This window comes from Lutzomyia longipalpis, chromosome 2, assembly GCF_024334085.1.
Source record: "Lutzomyia longipalpis isolate SR_M1_2022 chromosome 2, ASM2433408v1".
In the NCBI taxonomy this organism is placed as follows: domain Eukaryota; kingdom Metazoa; phylum Arthropoda; class Insecta; order Diptera; family Psychodidae; genus Lutzomyia; species Lutzomyia longipalpis.
In genome coordinates, this window is record NC_074708.1 from 1348475 (window position 1) to 1374894 (window position 26420).

At 37.2% G+C, this 26420-nt stretch overlaps 1 protein-coding gene and 2 long non-coding RNA genes across 17 annotated transcripts in view; 1 reads left to right on the forward strand and 2 right to left on the reverse strand.

The window, feature by feature from the left end:
* LOC129788472 (rap1 GTPase-activating protein 1) overlaps nucleotides 1-26420 on the reverse strand; it is a 71055-nt gene that overhangs the window by 23240 nt on the left and 21395 nt on the right. For 9 of the 14 annotated variants that reach the window (XM_055824577.1, XM_055824578.1, XM_055824579.1 and 6 more), the window contains one exon: nucleotides 1353-1551. In XM_055824577.1, coding sequence (XP_055680552.1) covers nucleotides 1353-1551 — 199 coding nt within the window. Of the gene's footprint in view, nucleotides 1-1352; nucleotides 1552-1637; nucleotides 1833-7479; nucleotides 7861-8453; nucleotides 10460-18726; nucleotides 19742-26420 lie in introns of those variants that run through there. The other 5 variants (XM_055824582.1, XM_055824588.1, XM_055824589.1 and 2 more) reach the window with 4 other exon arrangements.
* Nucleotides 2618-7107, forward strand: LOC129788474 (uncharacterized). Of its 2 annotated transcripts, none has more exons than XR_008750366.1 (3): nucleotides 2618-2797; nucleotides 3560-3660; nucleotides 5587-7107. It is a non-coding gene; the product is annotated as an uncharacterized LOC129788474 (long non-coding RNA). The 2 variants fall into 2 exon arrangements; XR_008750367.1 differs by lacking the exon at nucleotides 2618-2797 and adding an exon at nucleotides 3080-3487.
* LOC129788475 (uncharacterized) lies at nucleotides 17216-18720 on the reverse strand. Its single transcript, XR_008750368.1, has 2 exons — nucleotides 17909-18720; nucleotides 17216-17821 (listed from the first exon to the last, which is right to left on the reverse strand). It is a non-coding gene; the product is annotated as an uncharacterized LOC129788475 (long non-coding RNA).

Sequence of the window (26420 nt, forward strand, 5' to 3'; positions counted from 1 at the left end):
CCTAATCCGTGTACATTGATACATGAGATCATCAAATTGTGCGGTAGAGGATTTATTTGTTTGAATGGAAAGTAAACAGAGAGGACCCCGGAGTGATTATCGCGCATAGCGCTAAATTAAGTTACATTCACATGAGTGCGATGCACAATTTCCATTTTTAGGGATGTAGGTCAGAAAGGGGCTGATGTGTATGTGGTTGATTGGAAGGACCACACAATCAGGACACGATTGATGGGCTTCTCTGCAAAAAATCATCAATCATAAAAATTATGCGCGATGACGTGCGTTCGCCAATAATATATTGAGCTGTTTATTTTATAAAATTGAAAAGAAATCCTTTCTGGGAAAAAAATTGCAACGTGTAACATTCTCAATGCAACTTTGCTTGAATTTTAAATGGATGAAAAATATGTTATGCCCTGTATTATGCAGCATAAGAGTCAATTAGGGATTAATGTTTAATAGATCGATAAATGTTTCATTAAAAGGGTCGATTTTGTCAAAAATCTTTTCTTTTCTTAAAAGTTTTATGTAAGAATTTGACAGTTAATATTTTTAAATTTTACTTTTTAGATTTGTTGCTCTAAAAACAGTCATAAAGATCGTTAAAGAACTCTTGAAGGTTATTTTTTCTTTAATATGTTTAAAGAGAGGAAAAAATCTTGAAAGATTTTATCAGTTTTAACTGTCGAATTTTTAGAAAGAAAAGAAGTTTTTTGTAAAGAAATCGACCTTTAAATTCAAACTATTTCATCTATAAAATATGTACGTATATTGCAAAAAGAATGGAACACCTTGTGTTTTCTTTGAACAAACACCATATACATTTTCCTCCCAAGTGTTTTCGCCTGAAATTTCTTGATCTTTTCAGCTTGAAGCGATTTGGAGCAACTTTTCCATCCATAAAAGTCAATATAAAAAAAAATCAATGACAGACTTTTATAAAGCCTCGCTACACCACGAAGCTTTAATAACGCCTCTTTAAAAATTCACACAATTTTTGGGCAACTCCATAGCCGGGAGTTTTCCTTGAGAAAATTTCTATTTATTATGTGGAAAAAAAATCATCCCCAGAAACCTTGACGAGAAATCCCCATGCTTACACTTCTGAGAAATTCCTTTTCATTCCTCATTGCGGGTTTGAGAAGAAATTATTCTCCCAAAAAAAAATCCTCAAAGGAGGATTGAAAAGAAATATTCCTCTAGCAGGGAGATGCTTTATTGGATAAGCAACAAGGATATGCGGGCGGTGAGAAATCAATTTCAAGAGAAAGAAAAAAAAATCACAATGGATGGGATAGAGATTCCATCGAATTGGATGGAAAATAAATACAAATTCTGGGTGTGCTTACCTGTGAGAAGTAGGGCGGGAGGACGCATCGTTGATCATCTAGACGGGAGTTTTGGACGCGCTCGAGTATTTCAAAGAGATCTTGCGTAGCCCCATAGAGACGCTCAGGATTCTGCCCAGGAGACTTTATGGTTGCGTGACCTGTGGCGACATTTGGTGCTGAATTTGAGTTTGTTGCACATCCTGCCATGTGTTGACGCCTATGTTGAATGAGGAGCAAAAAAGAGAAAGAGAGAAAATCATTAGATTAGCCACAGAGGCGCGCTTTCGTGGTTACACCAACAACCTGTTGTGCAAAAGCAACAGAGTTATGGAATCTATGATGGAAATGGGCTGGAAAAATTGAAAAGAACCACTACCGCAGTCTTGTGATATTGCCTACAAATTGTCACGAATATCGTTCGTGTCGCACTAAATCAGTCTGCGCTTCACGCAAAATGCATTCTTTTTTTTTACAACAATTCTCGCCTTTAGTGTACAAATAAACGAGAGAGAAAAAAAACTAGTCATTCCGGAATATCGCATCTTATCTCTTTCAGGGATTTAGAATTGATCTTCGCCCAAGAGAAAATGATCTGTCGGGCAATTTTTAAGGTAACACACGCGGTACACGCAAGGGTTGTCTAAGAAATTCCTGGAGCTTTTTCTTTTATGATTTTTTTTTAAATGATTGCCCGAAGATTTATTTATTAATATTTAATATCAATTTATGAAGGAGTTTATTCACTTTAGTGTGAGAAAATTCCTCAATCGAGGAAAAAAATAATAAGAAACTTACTTTTGAATAAAACCGATAAAGATATATGATTATAGAAAATTTTCTGTTTTTCATTAAAATCAGTTGGCAAAGTCGTCAAAGATTTTCCCAAAAATGCAAGGAATGACGTCATAATTGTAGTTTTTGTTTCTCATAAAATACAAGAAATAATCATTCTACCATCTTATCAATGATTTTCGACAAGGAATAGAATAGAATAGAAATACAATAAAATAGAAATAGAATAAAATATAGAATCTCTATGTTTATTGCATTAAAAGAGACAAAAACACACAATAGTGACGTCATTGTTGCATTTTTAAGCAAATTTTCCCGGTTTTCCCCTATTAATCCTAGATGGAAATTCGGGAAATTTCTTTGGTGATTTCATATTCCTTTTCTTTGTTCATCTACAAAATTAAGCATATCCAAATTGTTTCCGATAGAATAAAAAACTTAACATAGAAGTGTGAGTAATCTCCTTTACTTTTCAAGTCTTTTAAGTGAATCAAAAATTGAGAAAATAATCTTTTTTTCTAACTTATTCATAAAAACAGACCTTAAGCACAAATTAATATTAAATACTTTTTGAGTATTTTTCCTCGACTACAAGACCTCACTGCTGCAAGAACATCAAGATCAACCTTCTGATATCTTCTGCGTCTTCGTATTCTATATCATCACAATAGGTAAGGTTCAACATGCGAAAGAAGGGGTTAATTTGGATAATTTATTCACATGAACCTCCTGATCTACATTTTTCTCTTTGAGCGCAAGAAGACCTCTTCGGGCCATGTGAGAAGGTAGCCAGCCAGACGGCTATACACGTAATTCGTCGTGGAATTGAAATAATGTGTCACTTTGCGAGGCGCCCGAAGAAATTTTCTGACGAATGGGATTAGCGAGAAATTCTCACATAAGCCACTTTTCCTCTCGCACCAAACGTGTTTCGCGCGGTGAAACCGAAAATATTTAACCGGTCTCTTTTTTTTCTTCACTGTTGTTTTGTCCAGCATCCAGTGCACCCATTTGGTGGAATTATTAATGATCTCAAAACGCATTTTCTTCTTACTTTCTCGCGTCCACAAAAAAAAAAACGCGAAGGGGTGGTTGAACCCCATCGTATAAGAAAAGAAAAGGGTTCTCAATGCAAGTTATTTAGGAGCCTGAACAAGTTGACGAACAATACAAAGTACCTTTTCTTCCAATGGAGTGAACACGTATGAAATTAACGTGGAATCTCCTATGGGATCAACGACCCTTTTAGCAGGGTATAAATCCTTCTATCCCAGCTCACCCTCCTTTCTCGCACCGCCCTTCTCACAACTGATTACCGTGCGCGAAGATATAATGAGAAAATTTTTCTTTTATAGATATATGTAATACCTTACCCAAAGAAATCTATCGTGGATATAATGAGCTTTTAATTGTCTTCTTCTTTTTCTTTACAGACCAATTAATCACGGTTGTGTGCCAAATTTACGCGCCATGAAGCATTTGACAAGAAAATACTGACTGATCCAATTATCACTGGGAAATCGAGCGAAATTAGGTAATAGGCGCTTTTTTTCTTTTTCTTTCTCTTAAGGGTTAATCACCCGGATGACCTCAGTGATTAAAGAAATTGAAATAAATTCACGAATTAAACGATTTAAAGTGCGTTCACACGCACACGATATGGCTTTAAATATAATTTATTCCAAAAGAGAAATTAGAGCTATTTTTGCTGATTTTAAATTAATTTTTTTGTCTAAAATTTCTTCCAAGATTTTACATAAAATTGTTGTTTAATAAAATACTCGAGATTTTCTACGCAGAGCTATTTTTTTAAATTGACAAAATTGCTCAGAATGAATATTTCAAATAACTACTAAATGATTCAATCTAGAACAAATCGTGTCATTCTTACAAATGAATTCAATTAGATCAATAGACTATTTAGATAAATTGATCGAATTGATACTGAGAATTGCTAAAATGCAATCAAGATAAATCAAAACATGATGCTATGGCTCATCACAACCAATTCCAATCATTCCTAATTCAATTATACAAAAAAAACAGAATATTTCTTCATGAGAAAAAAATACAAATAATGTTGAACATCCAATCTCACCGCTTAATCGTCTTGGCAAAGTATTCATTTATCAAAAGAGAAGCTTCTTCGTGATTTTTTTGCCACCTTATCATATGTGCGCGAATACAACAATGGAGGTACTGATTTGATTGTGAATTAGTGGCAATGAAATTAACGCCAAGTCGTACAATAAACACACATTGAGTGGCGAATTGTGCGATAATCATGATGAATTTGCCTTTAGTGCGTATTTTTTGTTGCTAAAGACGCGCACCGGGGAAGCCGCGCACGGTGCTTCAATGTGGCACAATATTTTGCTGGCGGGAGCAATGACTTTGGCAGAAAGGAGGGATTTTGATGTGTGATATTGTGGAAGTGTTCTCCTCATAGTCAATTGCTTTTCGTGTACATCTCACGTGTGCAAAAAGGGTTGAAAGAAAAGACTCGCGAAAGATCCGCGAGAGGTAGAATTTAACGTGGAATGCGTTGAATCGATGGCAACAAATTAAAGTACTGAAAGTTGATTGAAATATTTTTCCGTCAAGTTGGAATTCTTGAAGTTTTGAACTTGAACTCCATTCTCCTATATATAGTCCGGCTCTCACTTAAGTCATAAGTTTAAAAAGACTAAATTTAAGGTTTTTTAAGGTCACTCATTTAAGGTTCAAATGTTAAGTCAGACTGCATCGGGGTTGAATGAATTTCTAGATGATTTTTACCACAATATCAATGCCTGAAGAGGACCTGAATACGTACCTAGCTTTTTCGGCATCAAAACTTGACTATGGAAACTTAAGAATAGCCTGCGCTTAGCCTATAAAATATACCGAGCCTAAAAGATAGATGTAACTAAAATACTTAGACCTGTCTTTCAAAAACTTAAGTTTAACGTAAAAAATTAATCTTGGATTAAAAAACTTAAGCTTAGCTTTAAAAAAATAGGAATATAGCTTTAAAAGACTTAGAATTTATGCAAAAATTTTAAACCAAGCTTAATAAATTTAGACTTAACTTGAAAAAGTCAGATCTAGCCTAAAACAAATTAGGCCTAATGTAAAAGACTTAGGCCTAGTCATAAAAACATTTAGGCTCAACGTAAAAAAAACTTAGGCATAGCTTTAAAAAGAACTCAGGCCTATCGTAAAACACTTAGGTCTAGATTCCAAAAAAAAACTTAACCCTAACTAATAAAAGTCAGACCTAACTTAAAAACTTAAGTCTAGCCTAAAAACAACTAAAGCCGAACTTAGCTATGAATTTTTATCTTCTTTGACTTTCACGTTTTATGTTAGAATTGTTCTTCATAAAATTTATTTCGAAACATCCTAAAGCATGAAGATAGCTTTTCTTTAATTTTCTGTCTTTGAGAAATCTCAACAAATCGTCTTTTCCAACTTGCAGTAATCCATCGGAGAGTCATCGTTCTCTTCATGTCTCTACTAAACAACTTCTTCTTTTCATCACCCGTACATCGCATCGTACTTTTGCTTTTGAGAATTCGCATCAAGCTGGGTTGACTCTCCGCGGAGACCGCGAATCATGTGGTGGGATGAAAAATTCAACGATGCAATGTTGCGGGAGGGAAAAATTATTATGATGAAATATATAGCAAAATACATAAATACACATAAATCGCCTGGGTGGGTACAACCTAAAAATAAATACAATATCGCATGCAGATTAGAAGAAAGATAATTCCCGCAACTTCCTTCTGCCACAATTTTGATAAGTATCTTCCTCGCAACGCTGAATGAAATGTTTAATAAACGAAATGCACATCGAGTGGAAAATTATACTCCCACAATATAGAATTCTCAATGAGTTGACTCGCAACTGAGGGGAATTGATTAAAATATCGTTCTTTTGCCGCGTTTTTCTGCACCATATATGCTCCATGATGATGGAATTAGTGCTGAATATGAGACAATTAATAATCTTTGCCATTAATAACTCCGCTCTGGTGTGTGCTTGATTATAATATGTAATACAACACACCACGTAGATTTTTTCTTTACTTCTTTTTATACATAACTCCTACATTGAATTTTCATCTCTATATATCGTTTTAAATAGACATATAAATTAAATTGTTGTTCTTACGACGATCTATGTTGGTACACGCGGTGTACGGATTGGAGACAAAAACATGGGATGTGTGGCGCAGTGGAAAATCAACATTAAGAAAAATCAATATTACTCTTCAAATAGAATTGACAAAAATTTCCATATGATTAAATAATGTTAATTGGGAAGGAAAATAGTGTGAATTTGACTACTTATGGATTCATCGCAACTATGTGGAATTTCCTATTGATTTTGCATTACCATAAAATTCACAAAATTGAACAGCTGTCGGCGGAAATATTGCACAAGAGAAGCTTAAATAGATGAATTGGAAGCCAATACCAATGTGCGAATGGTACTTTCAAAAATTTTCTATCCGGCAAAAAGAGAGAATTTTGTACAATTTGCGAGGCTATAAAATTGCACGAAGGGAAATCTGGAATTTATATACTATTGCAAAGTAGAGCATTTTGTTACATTTTAAATGAATTCTTTATACAAAATTCACTTTTCAATAATAATGAGAAATATTTAATAGAAAATGTTTGTATAGTTTTCCGCGAAATTTTCATCGCAAAATAATAAATTTTATCTTTCAAATTAAATTGTCATTTTATGCTGCTTTATGTTTTCCAAAATTGTAAAATTTTTCTTTTAGATAATTGCTCTAAAAAAATCCAAAATGTCAACCGAAAAGCAATTTAATGGTACACTCAAGAGATTCCCGTGAAAAAAATTGTTTCCCAGCCAATAAATTAAGTTTTATAAGGAAATTCTTTCAGCAAAGCATGATTTTGATAAGAAGAATTGGTTTGAAGTCATTGGAACGATAAATTACGGAAGCCGGTGTAGGAGTAAATTGCCGCATCAGTTTGATAGGTTTTGTAAATATTTGCTTGCTAAAAGGAGAATTTAATTTGTGAGAATTTTATTACTCTGATTTTCTACATTTATTAGAATAATAAATGAGAATTTTTCAGCTAAATTGTGTTTTAATTGGAATTAAAAAGTCAATTTGAAATTTTTCCGTGAATTTTCCCAAAGTTCAGGTATAATTTTGCTGCAAAATAAATTCTGTCTGAAGGAAATCTCTATCAATATCTATACAATTTACGCCCCCTCATGCCTACATGTGAGTTTAATCTACAGTGAGAGAGAGATGATTAAATTGATGAGATTGCCGGTGAACGATGGCAAATTGCTGGGGTTCATAGGCATTCCTCTGCGTACCTCTTTCGTGCCACAAGGGTGTAGGACTCCCTGTGTCCTCCGCTTAGGTATTTCATCCTTGCCTACCGAGAGTCACGTGCAAACAGCCAAGGCCCTCACAGCCCCGATAATTGACTCTTTGAGCCACTCACGTGATTTCTACCCCTCGTGGTGTTCCATTGAAGAACACAGCTATTGAAAGTCTTCAAGTGGGATTTCTCACTGCGCACTTTACACTTCACGGATTTTTTTTTCAAGTCAAAAATTCTTTTATTTTTTTTGGGCCTCACTGTGTAGTGTCCTTTGGAAGCTTCGTAATCACAGTTTGACGTGCGAAAAAGAGCCCGTGAAAAAGATCATGCACGCCAAATTGGCATTGTCCAATGAAAACACTGTGAATGACTGTAAAAAAAAAGTCACCGCGAAGGTCATATATTTATGTATTTTTACAAATCTCACGAGATTTATGTGAAAAACACTATGCGACAATTATTTATTAATTGAAGAAATAAATTTCATTGATTGGGATTTTTTATTATGTGATAAAAAAAATAATTCTTTAATTAAAAATATTATTAGTAGAAGTTGTAATTAATTAAAGTTTTTCTTTGTTAATTTGAGTGCAAAAAAAGATTCATCTTTCACAAAAAATCCAATGGGTTTCATTGAAAGAATAGTTCTAGAACTTCTAAAGCGAAATTTTAAGAATATTCATTTAAAAGACTTTTGTAGACAATTTTAAAGTTATTCTTTAGAGAAAATTAACAAATAAAAAGAGAATAACAATAAAAATCAAATTAAAAACAAAAATATTCTTTTCTCTATTTAAACTAATTTATTAAATAAATCATTAAAAAAATAAAGTCTTATGTGTAATCTACAAACATATCATTATGCTATATAGAGCATGATAGATAGCAATTACACATAATCACTCAAAGAAAGTTTACTTTTCACTGCAAATGTGTCGCATAGTGTTTTAGTAAAATCCTCACTTGAAAATTAAACCAGAGAGACAGAGAATTGGCACAGCAGAACACTAGTTTTCATGATTTTGCGAGGGAGTTCCACAATAAATTGCCTACAAAGTGTATCATTTTGCACACAGAATCACATCTTGTATTATTATGATTTATATTGGCCAATATTACGTATCCCTTGGCATGGATTTAGTTGTCTCTTAAAAAATTCATGTCAATCAAATATTGAAGTGTTTCACTTGCACCTCCCATGTAATTCACATCGTACAGTCACATTAATTGAGTGACTCAACATACGGCCAATTACATTTGTCTCTCAATTTTATATAATGCTGCATTAGCCATTTGCACAATTAATTGATGTCAATTGGGAAGGCATGGGGTCCGTGTGAATGGTCCAATACACCGGGGCGAAAGTTCCGCATGGTTTGGGGTGATTCGTTTTGGCATTTAGCATTACATTATGTATGTACATCAATATATATGGGGAGCACAGGCACTCAAGTCCGATTGGAATTCTTATTTGTTAGTCTAAAACACATAAAATGGTGTTGCATTTAAATCACTCCAAGACCGCATGTTAGCATATCACACAAAAAACACCACCACTAAATTGCAGAGACTGTGAAAATGTATACGACATGCCCAGGGAGGGAAATAAAATATATGTATGTTAGGTAGGCAACTATATATCTCAGGTGGAAGAGAGATATTGAATTGGAAAATTCACGATTTTGCCGCAAATCGTATCCCTGAACGGTGTGTGTGCGTTTTCGCGCGCTACTTTATGTCTGCACGTCAGAAAGACCCAAGGCGAACTAAAATTGAAAATAAAATAACACCCGGACCGACCGGAATTGCTATACGCGCGTTAAGCACCCGGCAATTGAGTAAACATATATCGATATATGTTGCATGTGTGTGTATGTGTAAAAAATCGTGCGTATGTATGCGTATGAATTTGAAGTAGGGTGGGGGAAATGGGATTCACATTAAATTCAACCTATTCAATGTGAAAATCCATGTAATCCCACCAAAATGCGTTGAATAGTTTAAATTTGAAAGAGATATGCCAATACTATATATGTACATATGTAGGTACCCTCTGAACTTACAAGAGTGAACAAATTAAATTCTACATCGCATTTAAATGCAATGGGTCAAGACAATTCATCCGATTATATTGTTTCATTCGCCTCAATGGAAACTCATTGAGGACGAAGTATGAAAGGTATACCTACATATATAGCAAATGCATTGTGAGCTCTCTTAATGGCTAAACTCGCATGCATTTGATGAATCCGTGTATGTAGCACACAGAGGTACTACGAAGTTGTAATCTATATAACTTTTAGACGAGCTAATCGTTAATTTTCATTAAAGTCTCCGGAAAAATGTGTAAAAAAAAAGCTCCTCATTTCCTTTGCAATTAATCTCGAGAGAAAAAAAGCTCAGAAAAAGGTCAACTTTCAGAGCAAAAGGGCCTCTATATGGAGAGTAATTTGGTAGATAGTGTAAGCATTCAGCAAAGTCATTTTCATTGACGATGAGACTTGCGATGAGAGCATTTCATTTTCCAAATGAAACAATTCCCTCAATCACATATCATTTCACCCGGGTGATAGTCATTTAGGACACGAACAATCTCTCACCATTAGTAATACACACATATATACATAAGATTTTTCAATTACTCTCATCACCCCAATTATTTCTATTTCGTCTCTCATCTCCCCCATTAAACCGAAGAAAAAATGCGTAATTATTTCTCACAAAACAGTTGCTGTCGTAAAATAAAAAAAAAGTTGAGAGGAATTTTTATGCTTCCACATTGGAAATTCGGTCAGCACGTTCCGTGCACACGATTCCGGGCTACAGAGGGAAATTACCAATGCAAAACTCCTAATAACTGGGAGACCTACCCTTAGCCTATAGTGTGGTGGGCTTTGTGACTAACCACACCGTTTATTCCCGCACTCATTAGCTTATCTCACCCGTGCCACCTTATTAAATTAAACAAGCACTTGCACCTGTTTTCTAGAGACTCAATGGGTACATGCATCGGACAATTATGAGCTGCACGAACACTGTCAACGCGATGTGCATCAATTTAAATGTCCATTGCACATACCCTTTTATTACAAAAGGCGGAAAAGGCCACACGAAATTGGACCTTTCATGCACAGAGAGACACATGCTGATAAAATGCCTTAATTCTATACACCGCATCTCATTATCTTTTAAGGTACAATCCATTCGGACGACACGTGGGACAGTTGGCTGGCTTTATACCCATGAGAAAGGTAGGTATCACACACGCCTAATCCAGAACAATTAGCTGCAGCAACACCATGTGAAGCTGCCTTCTTTTTTTGCTACTCGTGTCATTTTATCGCAAGTGGTTATGCACATCTGTGGAACTTTCTTGAGGAGAGATGAAATTGATTCTTTGTCTTTTGACCATAAGGAGAATAAAGAGAGCAGTGGTACAAGGAGACAAAAAATCTCCCTACATCTCTTGCTTATCTTGACTTCTTCTTGTAATTATTTGTCAATATTTGATCAAAAATTGTGTTAAAATTGACTCAATATTGATAGTCAGCATTGAGTCAATGTAATGTTCGCATAGAAGATCAATTATTCGACAATTATTTTTCAATCTTTGATCAATTCAATTGACCAACCGATTGAAAAAGAATTTAAAGAACAATATTTTTTCAATAGTTGCTCAATTCATGATTAAAAATATCAGTTTTGAGTAAATGTAAGACCACATAGTGGATCATTTATTGAGCAATCCGATTTGACTAAAGATTGATTAATCGACTGACTGTTTTGATGGATTTATCAATTATTGATCAATATGTGATCAATCTAATTGATTTAATCATAATTGATCATTTGTTGGCCTTATAAATTTTTTATTGGGTAAAAACAGTGATAAAGTCTCAAGACATTGCCTTACTTTTCCCTTTAACAAAATCCCAATTAAAAAGAATCGCAAATTTTTTTTTTAATCTTACAACTTCCTAAGGAACAACAACTACCTGACATTTATACCTCAGCGTGGAAGCTACAAACAATTTATAATTGAAAAAGTTATAATAGTTTTTACTTTTTGTTGCCTTTCGCAACATTATTTGACCTGAATTTATCTCACCAAATTTAACAGCATCATACAGCATGATGTCCGAAAAAAGAGGTCAATTGGCATTGTGTTTGGATGTTAGATAAACAAGACAAAAATACTTGTGCTCTCTATATTTCTTCATCTCCAATCTAGTGCATCGTATTTTTATTCTGGAGTACAACATAAAATGTTAATCTAGATTGAGGCAAAAGAAGAAAAAAACACAGCATCATGTGCAAAAAAAAAAAGCCTGACCATGATCTCTCAATCACATTTTCACCTTTTTTGCTGCTGGTAAGCTCCGCATCTTTTTCAAGTTCAATTACCTTCGCGTCATAGAGCGGGAATTCGTGAAAACATCACTTGGGGGCAATTTCAATAAAATCGCGCAATAAAAATTTAATTTTAGAGAAACCTCCGTGTTTTCAAGTCAATTTCTAACTGATCTCACCAAATTCGTTTTTTTTTTGCCCCTCATGTTCGACAAATAATTAAAATTTTAGTGGTAACTGAAAGAAAAGAAGCAGCAAACATCCGAAAACTGCCAATTAATTATATCTCGCACACAGCAGTGAACATTAAAGGCAGAAGCGCGCCAATATTTCGCATGCTTTAGCGGAAAATCCCTGGCACTGTGCCACAATTTTTGCCATATGTTTTATGGATTTTTTGGACAAATAGACATAACAAATTATCACGTGAAAAATGTATATTTATTTTGATAAATTTCATATTTTTTATTTTAAATTCATCACATAAAAACACCTTTCGTCCATTCCTTAAAATTGCAAATTGCTTTAAAATTCACAAATTGTTAATGATATGTTTAATTGCGTTGCCCTAGAAATGAAGTCACAACACCACCGCAGAGTTTATCAATTTTTGCGGACACAGGCATTTAGGTTAGTAATTGAATACAATTGTTTTTTTTAGTATCTCTCTGCCGGGGTGGAGTGTGTTGTTATTTCAAACGTGAACAGAATATTATGTGGTCTCATTAAGCAGTTGGTTATATTCCGGGGATTTGTTGTTGAAATTTTCAAATCAATTTTATTCCACACGGTATGTTTTTGCGCCGAAATAGGCCAATTTCCCACCAAAAAGATACATATTATATGATCAAGACCGTGTACCAAAAACAACCATGAGGCATTAATTAATAAATAATCACACAGAGAGCATTTTTATTAATCTCCAAATAAATGTGAGGTCATTGGATGACATTTCCGCGGCATGAATATTTAATTATTTCACCTTTTTTTTTACTCTTTTTCTTCTTTCAATGCATTTTTCGCACAATCAGTGAGCCGGAATGGTTAAATAATTCCACCTCTTGGGTGCGCCAAAGAACTGGAATTTAACCCTTATTCCGAGGAAGGAAGGAAGGAACAACAAAGTACCCTGACTGGGTGTTTTCCTGAAGAAACTCCTCGTCCAAGGAGAATGTGAAACCCTTCCATTCAATATTGCACGCCTCATAACTGACTCAATAAATTTTGAATCGCGCTGTGGACTCATTAAGAAGAGGAAAAGGGAAATTAAATTCACCCTCCAGTACACACTTTTAGACTAAAGGTAAGACGAAAAAACAGTTCATAAGACAGTAAGGAACTCAAAAGACCCGTAAAGGTTCACCCAATTTATTACTTCTTATATGTGGAGCACTACACTGATAGAAATCGGTGAAGGGTGTAGTAAATTAGAGATAATTTTAAGTTGTTGTTTTAATTTAACGGAAAAATTATTTACTTTAAGAGAATATTCTCTTCTTTCTTCTTGATGAAAACCAGATGCAATCAAATAACTGATTGAAACTCAATTTATTCTTTCTGGGTAAAGACTACACCCTCCTTAAAGGAACAGAGTTGTACAGATCATTTAGGAAAAAAATGAACGGTGTATACAATATTCCTGTGGCAACGATAAAAAAGCATAAAGTACCGAGGAAGGCGTATCGTATTCTTTTCTACCCTATTGGTTTGTCTATCGTTAACGATAAAGTAACGTAAAACTCAACCTCTTTCTTTACATTTTATTTGTCTTCTTGAATTTTATGTTGGTTTAGTTTCCCGATAGGCAAAAAAAATCCTTCATCTAATTGAGACCCGGTTTCTACTCATTATTGTGGCGCCCTGAATAGGGGGCGCCACAGGGCTTTGGTCAACTCCCCACAGTAACCTCCACCCTCGTCCTCGAACTAAAACTACAGAGCACTTTGAACTTGCTTGCAGCCATACCCAAGGCTGAGCTCCGACTGACTCTACTCTCATCATCCCTCTTTACTACTCTCACATAATTACTCTCTCAGTGCTCTCCTATATTCTCTTGAGGATTCTCGTACTCTCTCTCACCTATTTGAGGGTTTGTAACCTGGGGGCAGAAGCCGTTGCCGAGGGAAGGGCAGCCGTTACAGTTACCGCCAATCTAAGGGTACTCACTCTATGAGCTAGGTTAATATTCGCTGGATAGTGAGTCGGGCGCTACATTCGGCCGTTCCTGACATTGCCGTCGTCCCCGACGGCTGCAAGTGATATTTCAAGGAAATCATTTTACCGCATTAATTTACAATGTCAGGATATAAATACGCGTAACACCAACCCCGAATTTTACTGGCCATTTTTCCGCAACTACTCCCACACCCAAGTCGTGAGGACTGCTCATGTGCTAACACTAACGGAACGTTCCGCACATGAGTATGATTCGCCGTTTCGTTGAACGCTGATCTCGATGTCGTGGAATATTCGTTGTAGCTGCTAATCGGTTGGTGTCTGCTGCATGACGTTCTCGTAGCATTCGTTTTTCTGCGGCTGACTGCTTTCTTTAACGGCACGCTCACTTACCCCTTCCTGGGTACCTGCCGCACAACAGACCTTCATGTGTGTTGTGAGTTGTCTCATGGCGCGTCGACGACTACGGCACGCTCACTTACCCCTTTGTGGGTACCTGCCGCACAACAGACCTTCACGTGTGTTGTGTATTCTTTCATGGCACGTTGCGTTCAATCAGCGGTGTTTGGCCCCTCGACGACTTCGACAACGGCACGCTTACTTACCCTTCATGGGTACCTGCCGCACAACAGACCTTCATGTGTGTTGTGTATTCTTTGGCGCCTCTCACTGCTGAATTGTACTGCTGCTTACTGGTTTACTGCGTTCTTACTGCGATCAGGATTGTCATTTGTGCTGCCTCATATTTTGCCATTCACAGGCACACCGTGCTCACGACGGGAGGTCTTCAGTCGACTGGGCCATTCACTTTGGGTGTTCTACCGCTTGCATTGCCGCTTATGTCTGCAACCTGCTAAAGAATCAACAATTTATTTTAAGTCATACCGAACCATCTCAGAGACGAGCTTCTTCTCTCTCATCTTGTGGGTCTCACGCCCAACTGCCCTCATCAATCACCCGCAATTACGCCACTCGTGAGTCGTCACTCTGTTACTGCACAAGACTTCTTCAAGTCGACTCATTGACATGAAAAAGAAAATAACTGCAAAATATATTTAGTCTTCATTCACCCACATCATTCACCATCTGCTACTCTTTCGCCTTTGTACTCTGCCTCAGGATCTTGCGGACAACCTGGAATTTCACAGCGCTTGCCCATTCCACCTGGTACCTGTGAACAGTCGCGAGATGTACCACTCAATCATCCCCTACTAGCGACGCAGATACACTTGAGAACCTTTGACTATCGAAACACTCCCTCACCTTGCCCACCAAACTCCTGGAACAGATTCTCTGCGAATAATGTTGCATTGTCACCCACAAACACAGCGGGATATCTGAAAACTGCACCATCTCCAACACCTTTTGCGTCTTCACCGTAGCTGCATTCACTGCTCTCAACACCTTGCACCCTATGGATGCCTCAATCTCCCCCACTACAAGCTTCCACATTGACTGGATGGTCACTGCTTCCTTGAATTTTGAGTCTCCTCCTTTTGAGTTCCTCACTGCCACAGCGTCTTTGTCCTCAACTGCATGTGCTTCTCCCTTGTCGTCGCATCTCCGAACTTCAAGTCCTTCTACGAGACTTCGCACACATTCTTCTTGACGACAATTTTCTTTTCCTCACTGACGTTTCAACTCGCACTTTCATACTCAAATCTCCAAACTGCTGCTATCTCTTGTACGCCAGCGCCATTTTCTCGCTTCACAGTTGTTCCTGGACCAAAATCCACTCTCAGCTCCGCAATCTACCACGGCATCCTTCAGGTCTTCTCATTCATAAAGGTCTCATTGGTCATCTTCATCCATCCTCATGTAGCCTCGAATCAGCCTACGCCGCACTGCGGTGCTCCTATTCAACTCATCAACTACTTCTCCTGACCATCGCCCATTCAGCTTTCCCACGGTCTTTATGGCTTCCATAGCATTTTCCGCTTGTTTGCCCAACTAGTTGCACAGGATTTTGTGTCATTCTTCGCCACTTCTGGATGCACTTGCGTTTTCCTGTTCCTGTATCCGCTTTCCTCCTTTTTCCTGTTCTTACAGCACACTCATTCACCTTCTTTCAGAGTATAGACATCACTCCTTTTATTTTGCAAGTCTGAATACTGTTTGTACCTTCTCATTCACCATTGCTGACTCTGATATACACAATGGTCGTCTCCTGCATACATGATCAGTGTGTTCCATCTCCACTCTTTCTCATCATGCTTGCCGCCACGTTTCACGCTCGATCTTCCAAAGACTCTTTCTCTTTTCCAAGTGTTCTTCATCAATCTGCATCTCGAGGAATCATGATTTTCGTAAGCGTTCTGCAATATTTTCCACCCTCTGCAGCGCTTATTCCGTCTATTCTATCAATATGTGGAACACATCGTCTGTCTTCACTCGCAAACCTCACCACCAGGTTTCACACCTTCCATCGAAATTCTCCTGTGCTTTCCACCACTTGATCCACGTTCCACCAGTCGTTGTTGAGAATTCCCTTTTCTTGGGACAACCACAAACCAAATCCTCAGCAGAGCGACAATTGTACCACTGGAACCCCTCTTTGCTCTGCCTGCTTCAGTGTCGCTCCTTTCATCCTTCAGACCAGATCATCCCAACAACCGCAATGCCCTGAACAACTCGTGTCACGCCGAACTCCATTGCGCCATATACCTACGCAAGCAAACATTGATACGCTCCCCATCAGCGGCAACGCCCTGAACGACTCGTATCAAGCTAATCTCCGCTGTGCCCCTACCTATGCAACAACCTTGAAACTCTCTTCAACAACTGCGACACCCTGAACGACTCGTGCCACTCCAATCTCCACTGCACCCGTACCTGTGGAATAAATATTAATACTTTCCACTTTTTGGGTTATTTATTTACTCATTTATTTTTCTGTAAACAGCAGCTCTTAGTTTTCTTCCGTCTCTGCCATTTTGCCTGGAAAACAAGAACACGAACCATCTCGACAGCATGAGCGCAATCTATCGCTCCTCAAATGCTGTCCCTCACACCTACAAGGAAATCTTCTACACCGATAATCGCGCCTCTCACCACGACAATGATCACGACACCTTTCTCGTGGTTCACCCCATTAAGCATTACGGCAACTGTGATGGAGATCTTCACAGCATCTGTCATTGCTCCTCCCATCCAAAGCTTGAGAAACTTCGTGGCAGGTGATGGTCAAAATAACCTCCGGATGTGCTCAAGATAGATTTGTATTTAGAATCCTGAATACCAGCTACAATATGATTTGTAAGGTCATTTATTGGGCAAAAACCATTTCCCCGGAACAGTACTCTCTTGCCTTCCCGCAGCTTCTGATGGATCGCAAGGCTGTCAATCACATCCGAAAAGAATTTCTTAAGTGCCTTTCCACTTATCTCCCACGTATGCAGGTTGCCTTTCTTCCCATCGAACCATGGTTTGGCTGCTCCTTACAATCGCATACTCGCTACAAGAATCGCATGTTCAACCTTAACACCAAATTGGTGGAGGATTCCACTCACGGTGTCACGCCGTGCAACGACGGATAACGTCCTTCTGTCGCTCAATTCGAAACGGGACACGAGCTTCTCAATCTCCAGCAATTCCCTTCATTTATCCTCCTTTGAATCCTTTGCCAAACGTCACAGCAGTAAGCACTGCCTTCGCAGGTGTTTCTATCGCGGGTGCTTCTACCGCAGGTGTTTCTACCACGGGTGCTGCTACTACTGGCACTGCTACCATGGGTGCTTCCCCTCCGGATGCTGCCATCGCGAGCCTCTCCATCGCTTCATCTCTTCCCTGACGCTCCTCATTCATTTCTGCAAAAATGTAGCACAAATTCATCACATTGCCATCTCATTCACAACCATGGTCAGCCGTAACACCTCCTGGGCGGATATTCTCACCTCTTTTCACTTTTCCTCACTTTTCTCAGGGTTTTTCCTTCAATTTTCCTTCACACTGGCGTGTTTTCTATACGAACCAAAACAAACTGACAGATTTCTTGATCGCCGCGCCTCTGTTGACCTTTCGCCGAAAAATTTTTCGAACACTGCGCCGAAAATCTCGCGAGGGGATAAACATAAAATTTCATGGGACATTTCATTTATTTCTGGGACATTTATTTATTTCATATTATTTTCATTTCAGGGATTTTTTCTACTGGATTTTTAAGGGGAATTTTCAGGAAATTTTCAACATTTGGGAGATTTCATTTCTTTCTACTGGGTACTTTTTAATGGTGGTTTTCTGTGGAATTTAATTTGGAATTTGATGGGAACGCGCTTTTATCGCAGGACACTTCAAGTCAAATTTTTCAGGGAATTTTTCTCAAGGGGCACAACTTCGCGTTATATTTTAATTCAGCACTTCTCTGTTGGAATTAGGGAATATTTTCTTCTATTGGGCAGTCAAAGGGTTAATTTTTGGTGGAATTTTTACTGATTTTTTTTTTTTTTTTTTTTTTTTTTTTTTTTTTTTTTTTTTTAATTATTTTCTCAAGCCGCGAATTTTTCGGCCGCTCTGCTTTTTCTCTAAATTTTTGGAGGGAAACTTTCTCGGTGCCGCAGAACACCGCGCAACTTTACACGACTCATGGAAATAGTTTCACGGGGGCACTTTTTACCGCGATATTTTACCCCCGGGCAGCCTCAATTTCACAATTTATCTCCCCACTTACGTTACCGGCTGCATAAACGCCCCCAAAATACAGGAATGTACTCACTTTATCATTTTTCAGGAACTTTTAGAGCAATATCTGGAAAGACAAGAAGAACATTTTCCCCCCCTTCACGGGGGCTCTGCACACACAAATGCACTCATACAGGCTTGGGGATCCCCTCATTCACGCCACACAATCACACAATCTGCAAATTAAGACATTTTTCTTGGAAATTTTTCACCCATTTTGATGCACCCTGCTGCCGGACGTGTTTCGACACGTTTTCTCAGCCGCCGTCGATGCCTCCGGAAATGTCGCTCTGCCGCCGTAAATCTCGCTGCGATTCACCCCCGGATGCTCTGCAAACGCTGCCCGGTGTCTCCTGCTGCTGCTGTGGTGTGCCCCATAGGGCTCCTTCTCCGTCCAGGCACTTTTTCACTCACTTTTTCTGTTCACTTTTGCGGCGTCATTTTCCGCCATGTTCATTTTTTTTTTTTCACACGCGCGCGATCACTTTTTTTTTCGATTTTCACGCCGGGATTTCGCATCCCACTTCTGATATGTGGCGCCCTGAATAGGGGGCGCCACAGGGCTTTGGTCAACTCCCCACAGTAACCTCCACCCTCGTCCTCGAACTAAAACTACAGAGCACTTTGAACTTGCTTGCAGCCATACCCAAGGCTGAGCTCCGACTGACTCTACTCTCATCATCCCTCTTTACTACTCTCACATAATTACTCTCTCAGTGCTCTCCTATATTCTCTTGAGGATTCTCGTACTCTCTCTCACCTATTTGAGGGTTTGTAACCTGGGGGCAGAAGCCGTTGCCGAGGGAAGGGCAGCCGTTACAGTTACCGCCAATCTAAGGGTACTCACTCTATGAGCTAGGTTAATATTCGCTGGATAGTGAGTCGGGCGCTACATTATAAACACATTTTCTCGCCTAAACTTCCGATTCTTTGGGTGGTTTATTTTTTATTTATAAAATAATTTTTAGCTTCGGGGGCATTCAAAAAAAAAGTGGCACACAGAGTGAAAAGCAGGACGACGCACAGGAAGTCACATACGGGGAATTTTTCCTTGGAATTAAAGAGTTATTTCGTGTGTGAATTTTGTGCTCAATTTTCTCACTTAAAATTGTATTACATACATCACCCATTTCGCTCCACTTCCCATAGGCACCAATGTACCTGGTGGCCTTCACAAATCTATAATGTTTTCCATTTTAAACAGTGAAAAAATGTGTTTTATCAAACAATCAAACTCTTTTTTTGTCCTTCATTGGCGCAACAAATTAATTTACAAGACAAGTGGGCAAAAATTTTACCGCGCCGTTGCCCGCAAATTGATCGCGAAAAAAGAGAATCAGATGGGTGGTTTATGACCGGGGTGTGGGTGGATAAGTAATTTTGCGCAAAGTCTCCGCGAGGCACCTTCTTCCACCGCATGGGAATTTCGCACCATAGCATGGGGAAGAATGGCTCACGTCGCTCTGCCTTCACTCTCGCTAATGGCTTGAGTACTTTTTTTTTCTAAGTAGCATGAGGATGAAGAAGAAACTTTAATGAAAACAAACACTTTTATATCACACCATGAAGATCGAGCCCCGGAGCACCATGAGATTAGCTAGAGCTCAAATATATAGGAGTAAAAGTAAAAGTCACAGGTATTGTAATTGAATGGATTTTCATTTATTTTTTTTGTCAAACTTTATAATTTTTATCTCTTTTGTATACTGTGAAAAAAGTTCGTTGGAAGGTTTGTAGAAGTTAATTAAAGTTTTATTAGTTCGTAGATTATTGCAAAAAATTGTTTATCTTTTAGCAAATAAGAAGGTTGAGATACTTCATATCAAACTTGGAGAATAAAATTAATAAACTTCGCTAAAAACGACCATTATTGTAGCAAAATCATTGGCCCAGTTTGTTGAATATGAAAATTACAAACTTTAACAAACCTGCTTACAAATTATTTTTTTTGTAAAGTATGAAGAATAATTAAGAAAAAAAATATTAGGTTTGTCTTTTCCGATATTGGAGTCATCAAAACAAATTTGTTAGTCATTAATCAAATTTTTGTCTTAAAAAGAAAAATAAATATCCATTTGAATGAAAGAATTTCATCAGTTCCTTCCTAGAAACTTCTACTAATAAATTAACTTTCAGCAAATTGAATTTGCATCACAAAAGAATCATAGGCACGACAAACATACCCGATTGACCATGTAATTTTGTCTCAAGAAGAAAATGCCCCTGACCCAATTTACTTAAATGTGGATAATATATTTTTCACTATCCATCATCCTTTAATGAGATTATTTTTATGTCCCGAAGACAGTCTATTATTTTATCCACACGCCACTGTTTATTTGCCAGCACATCCATCATCGTTAAAACTTTATCTTTTTAGCCTCCTCCCGAAAGCTCCGCTGTGTGCTTAAGAAATTTCCACGCGACATCCCCTTAATTTCGCCGAGAAATTCACTTAAAACTTAAAACTTTAAAAACTCTTTTCAAGCACTCCCCCATTGGTGCTTTTGAATCGATTCTTTACACAGAGTATAACGATTAAAATATTCATGATATTGCCGTGTGTGGCTTTAAATTGACACCATCCATTTCTTTTCTTCACCTACCGGAGGATCCACTTTAAATATTCAGTGAGGAAATTTATGTAATTTGTACTACAATCAAAATTGCCGACAGATCTATTCAATGGCGCACGGTAACCCAATCCGACGGATTTTTTGGGGAGTTGTACAAAATATTTTTGTGAAAAGCTCGAATGCCGCAATTGATATTCAATCCTCTGCGGAGATGAGCCCAAGAATGGCACTTTTGTGTCGTGCGCAATTCTAATCGGTGTGACAAGGAGTTTGTCTCTATAGCCAGGTTTGCCATATAGGCGAGACACGATGGGTGTGCATAAATTATACCCCCTTTTCAATGGGGGCTTCATTTCAAATAAAAAAAAACCCGATGTTCATTCATCAATGGTAGCCCAGGAGGGGCAACGAGATCATCACATTTCCACCTCAAAAGAATTCAAAGGGGATGCTCATTGAGGGAAATATGAACTATTAAATATATTTTATGTATTTTGTAATACAGCTTTGTACATAGTTTGAAATTCAAAATTTGCCAAAGGATATTTGGAATTAATAAATAAATATTTATTATTGCTTTGTAAACAACGTATTTGTTGAATGTATTCGAACCACAAAACTATAAACATAAATCAGCAAAATATTATACTGAATATTTTATTCTTTTCTATCAAATTTCATGAAAATTCAAAATTTTCTTTAAGACAAAAAAAATCTTTAACCCATCCTCACTTTTTGTATGATATATCATACGCAAAATTGGTAATTTTTGATTAATTTTTATGATGCGAATTCGCAAAATTTTCCTTCCGGGTTAGTGTTTTCCACTTTTATATACCCTTAACTCTTTATATTAATTTTCCTGGGTGTCAAAAACATAAAATAATGTTATTTTTTGATAAAAATCTAAGTGTATCCAATTGCAATGTTGTCCGGGAACCAAAATGTGAGTATTTTAAGTGACAATTCCCTTTTTCTCCGTAATATTTTGTGCAAAATCTCTTATTTATTAATAAAACTTTGTGAATTAAGCAAAATATCCGTCTCCGGCCGCAAATTATTCAATATTTTACGTGATAAACATCTGCGTATGATATATCATACGTTGGTTGAATTGAGGTACTTTTTAGGTTATAGTGCGAGTTTATTTCTGTGCGGGAAGATCTAAGAGTTTGGGAATGAAAATATAAATTGCAGTGAAAAGGAATGTCAGGAAGTGCTAAATCAGATACATCGTAAGTATTAAAAAGTATCTAACACCGGGAAATATAAAAATTATAGCGAAAATCTTGATTTTTGTAGGTCTGAGAACGAAGAAGGATAGCACATCCGGCTCTGTCCGGAGACTTGTCAGCATGCTCACAAGAAGTCTCCGTCCTAGAGCCAACCATGCAACTTGAGATGGTTATTTTATTTCCTGGCTACGCAACTGTTAGCGATGAGGACAACTGTGGGAACCACGACAAGTTCAGCTTCTATCTTCTTAGAGCTAGAACTCTACAAGAACGCGGTGAGTTGATTCTGAAACCCAAGGATTGTAGTTCTATTGGATCAATTAATTAATTCTGGTCCAAAATATAGCCAGAATACTTCATTTTAACATAAATTATGTAATTTATGCATTTAAATAAATTAAAGTTTTGGTTTCAACACTGAGAAAAAATTAGATTTTTTCAACCCCCTTTCGTTAAACGTATGATATATCATACGGTGTCTACCGACGCCCCCATGGGGGCTAAAAATTTTATTTTCAGGAATTATATTTCTTATAGGCTTATTAATCAAATTCTAGAAAATGAAGGTCCTACGTACAGAAGATCTATGACCTCGTTAGCATGGGTTAAAATCTCAAAGAGTGGGATATGAAATTTTCCAATGAAGTACCCCCTTCCGATACAATCTACGTCTTTTGCTGACAAAGGTGCTACAATGGATACAGACACTGTGTGTGGGAAAGACTGATGAGATTCATCTCAAACCCCGTGTCGGGTAAGATATTCTCCCAGAAAAAGAGACAAAACAACAAACGAATTCTTCCGCTATCGCACCAATTTCTCGCTCACGGAGGACTATCCTCTTATATTTGGTCACACTGTGATCATTTTTAAGCTCAATCACATTTTGGACGTTTTTCCCCCCAAAAAACAAATTCGTGCTGTGAAACTTTCACTATAATATATAAGAAAGCAATTAAATGAATCAAATTGGAAATAGTTGTATCAACAAACAAAAATTAATAATAGTAATTATCTATTAAATGCAACAATTCCATAATTCACGGAGCGAAAACACGGCACAATTGTTGCATTTTTCGAGTGAAGGAAAAATCACGAAAGTTGACGGTTTGTACGGAGTGGAATATTAGCTTCATTGATGGTGGTATTGTGCAAGAGTGGAAGTTTAGAATTGTGAAACGCCAAAGCAATGATACTTTTATTGTTTATAATACACTTAATGGTATCCCCATGTGAGCGAAAATTGGTACACCTCCGTGGTGGTTCAAGGATTTCTTTTTTTTTTCTTTTTCTTCATAAAATACTATTCAATTTTTAGAACGACAAATTGCCCCCAAAACGTGGAATTATGTGGCCTTTTTCCCTCCACACAAATCCAATTCTTTTGTACGCGCGCTTAAGGAATTCCTTTGTGGAGGTCTGCGAAGTGTTTGAGAGAGCACACGCACGGAAATTGAGATGCCCCAAAATACCACATATGGGAGGAAGAGCTGCACAAGCGAGGCGTCTTTCAATCTCATCCCATTTGCATGCTAAAATCCCGCCAATTTGGCAAAAAAAAACATCACAAATCACAAATATATCGCATTTTATCGCAATTTCTCTCAACGCCCCAGCACACATGCAAAAAACCGACGACGACTGTTTTTCTTTAAAACCATATGAATAATTTAGCACGTCATCATCTTCTTTTGGAGAAACCTTCACATCACTCACCATCACAATGCTATATTGTAGAAAATATATTGTTCATACTTTTTTTTCGTCATGAACCATAAGAGGCAAAATACAAAGCAAAAAAAACGACCACTCTTTGTTTGATTCAATTTTTCATGTTTTCTTGATGATGGTATATTATTCTTATGTGCGGAGTGTATTTAAAGAGTTGTGAAAAGACAGCACAAATAGCGCAATTTGCTCTCAGAAAACTCTCATGTTTATTTATGCTTATGCTATAGTCAATCATTAAATGAATAAAAAGCCCTTCATTAAAATTTTTATACGTACGATTTATCCCGAAAGGGAACTTCTGTGAAGAAATTGCCTCAGATTCTACAAAATAAATCCACTTTCATCGAGCGATATTGCCATAAAACATGCTAGGAAATTTCAAAAATATTCTCAGAGAAAACACGCAGTCATGTACCAGCTAATGTTGAGATGATATTCAATCAGTAAAAAAAATTATGCTCATGGTGTGAGATTTACAATAAAGATGCACCGCAGAATTCCAATAAAAAGAACCAAAGAGATTAATTTAAAATAAAATGCTAATCTCTTAAATATTGTATATTGTGCAAAGAAAGCCTCAAAAAGTTTCCAAAAGCTCTGTATATATTTTTTTTGTTCAAACATCTTATACATTTTCCACCGAAAATCCCCTCATGCGGTAACAATCTCTATTGAAAATTTTCTCATCTTTTTTTTCCTCTTCTCAAAAACTTCTCTCAAGATGAGACAATGGAGTAATTAAAAATTTTTTTAGTGACTCATTCACCTACATTTTAATGCTGGCCCTACTTATAATTTCTTCACTCTCTCTCCGTTCATTTTTTTTATGTGCCAAAAAGTGTCGTTTTCAATTCATAAAGAAAAAACTTTGGAGTTTCTTTGAAGAATTATAAGAGCAAACGGACATCTTCGTCGTTAATCATCTCCGTTGGAAGAGACAAACACGACGAAGGTGAAGCCCAACCACATTGGGGAAAAAGAGAACAAGGCTTGGAAAGTATTCAATTGATCATCAAGACGAAGGAAAGAAAATAAAAGAAAAACCCCTTCTCTGCGCAACCAACAATCCCAATATAACACGTATTTGAGATTTCCGGACGGATGTTCTAATGTTGGACGAGAAAAAATGTGGCAATAAATGACAAAGAATTCCTTTTCTTTGCCATCTCCCTCAATTATGTCTTTTCTTGTCATACATACCGGGGCAAAGAAGAAAAATACAGCTCAAAGGCTACACCAGTGTACATATAAATTGTAATTTGTTATTGTCACATGGAGACATAATTTTTCTTGCCAATTTTGGCAATCGCGATGTTTTTTTATCTTTTTCATTGCTGCAAGGTGGTTAATAAATTTTCGGCTGAAAAGTGTAAAAAATTACCTAATAATTTTTAAGGATTAGTCCTAAAAAGACTCAGATTGAAGAGCAAATGCATAAAAAGAACTAAATTCATGCATTAAAGAAATAATAAATTTAAGCCGAAATACTTATTCGGATTTAGCAATAAACTCGGTTTTATCTGAAGAAAATATTCAGATTATTTCCTAATATTCGAATGATTTGCCAAAAATATCAAAATATTAGGCAGTTTAACACCCCTTGAGCAACATTTTTTTCTTGGAAAATTTATTTTATTAACTCCTTCGACTTTGAAGGACATGTGAGTTACGGTGAGAAAGGTAATTTGTCTCCGGAGAACCAGAAAAACAAACATCGCGAATGGCAACAGAAAAAAAAATCGGCAATTGGAGTGAAAAATGACAAAGTGGTGTTTACTTTTTCACATTGAACAAATTATATATATTGCCCAAAAATAGCACCATTTTCCTCGCAAAGTACACACGAAGAGCATCCCGCAATATTTATCTTTTCTGGCGTTGTGTAACATACATATCTATATAATAATGATTTCTATATGGTAAAGCAATGTGTGTTGGTAAATTGTAGAGAAGATACAATATGGCAATCTTGGTAAACAATTTGAACTCTAAGGAATCCACAATGAAATCCAAACACCTTCATCTTTGCCCTTCTCGGGAGCATTCTATCTTTGATCCCCTCATCAGGCACACTGGTCATGTTCACAGGCATAGGAGCGAGTGCATTGAAATGACTGCGAGAGTCAATCGGTGTCCAATTTGGATATCAGTCGATGCGCAAGCATTCAAATCGGGTAAAGTATGTC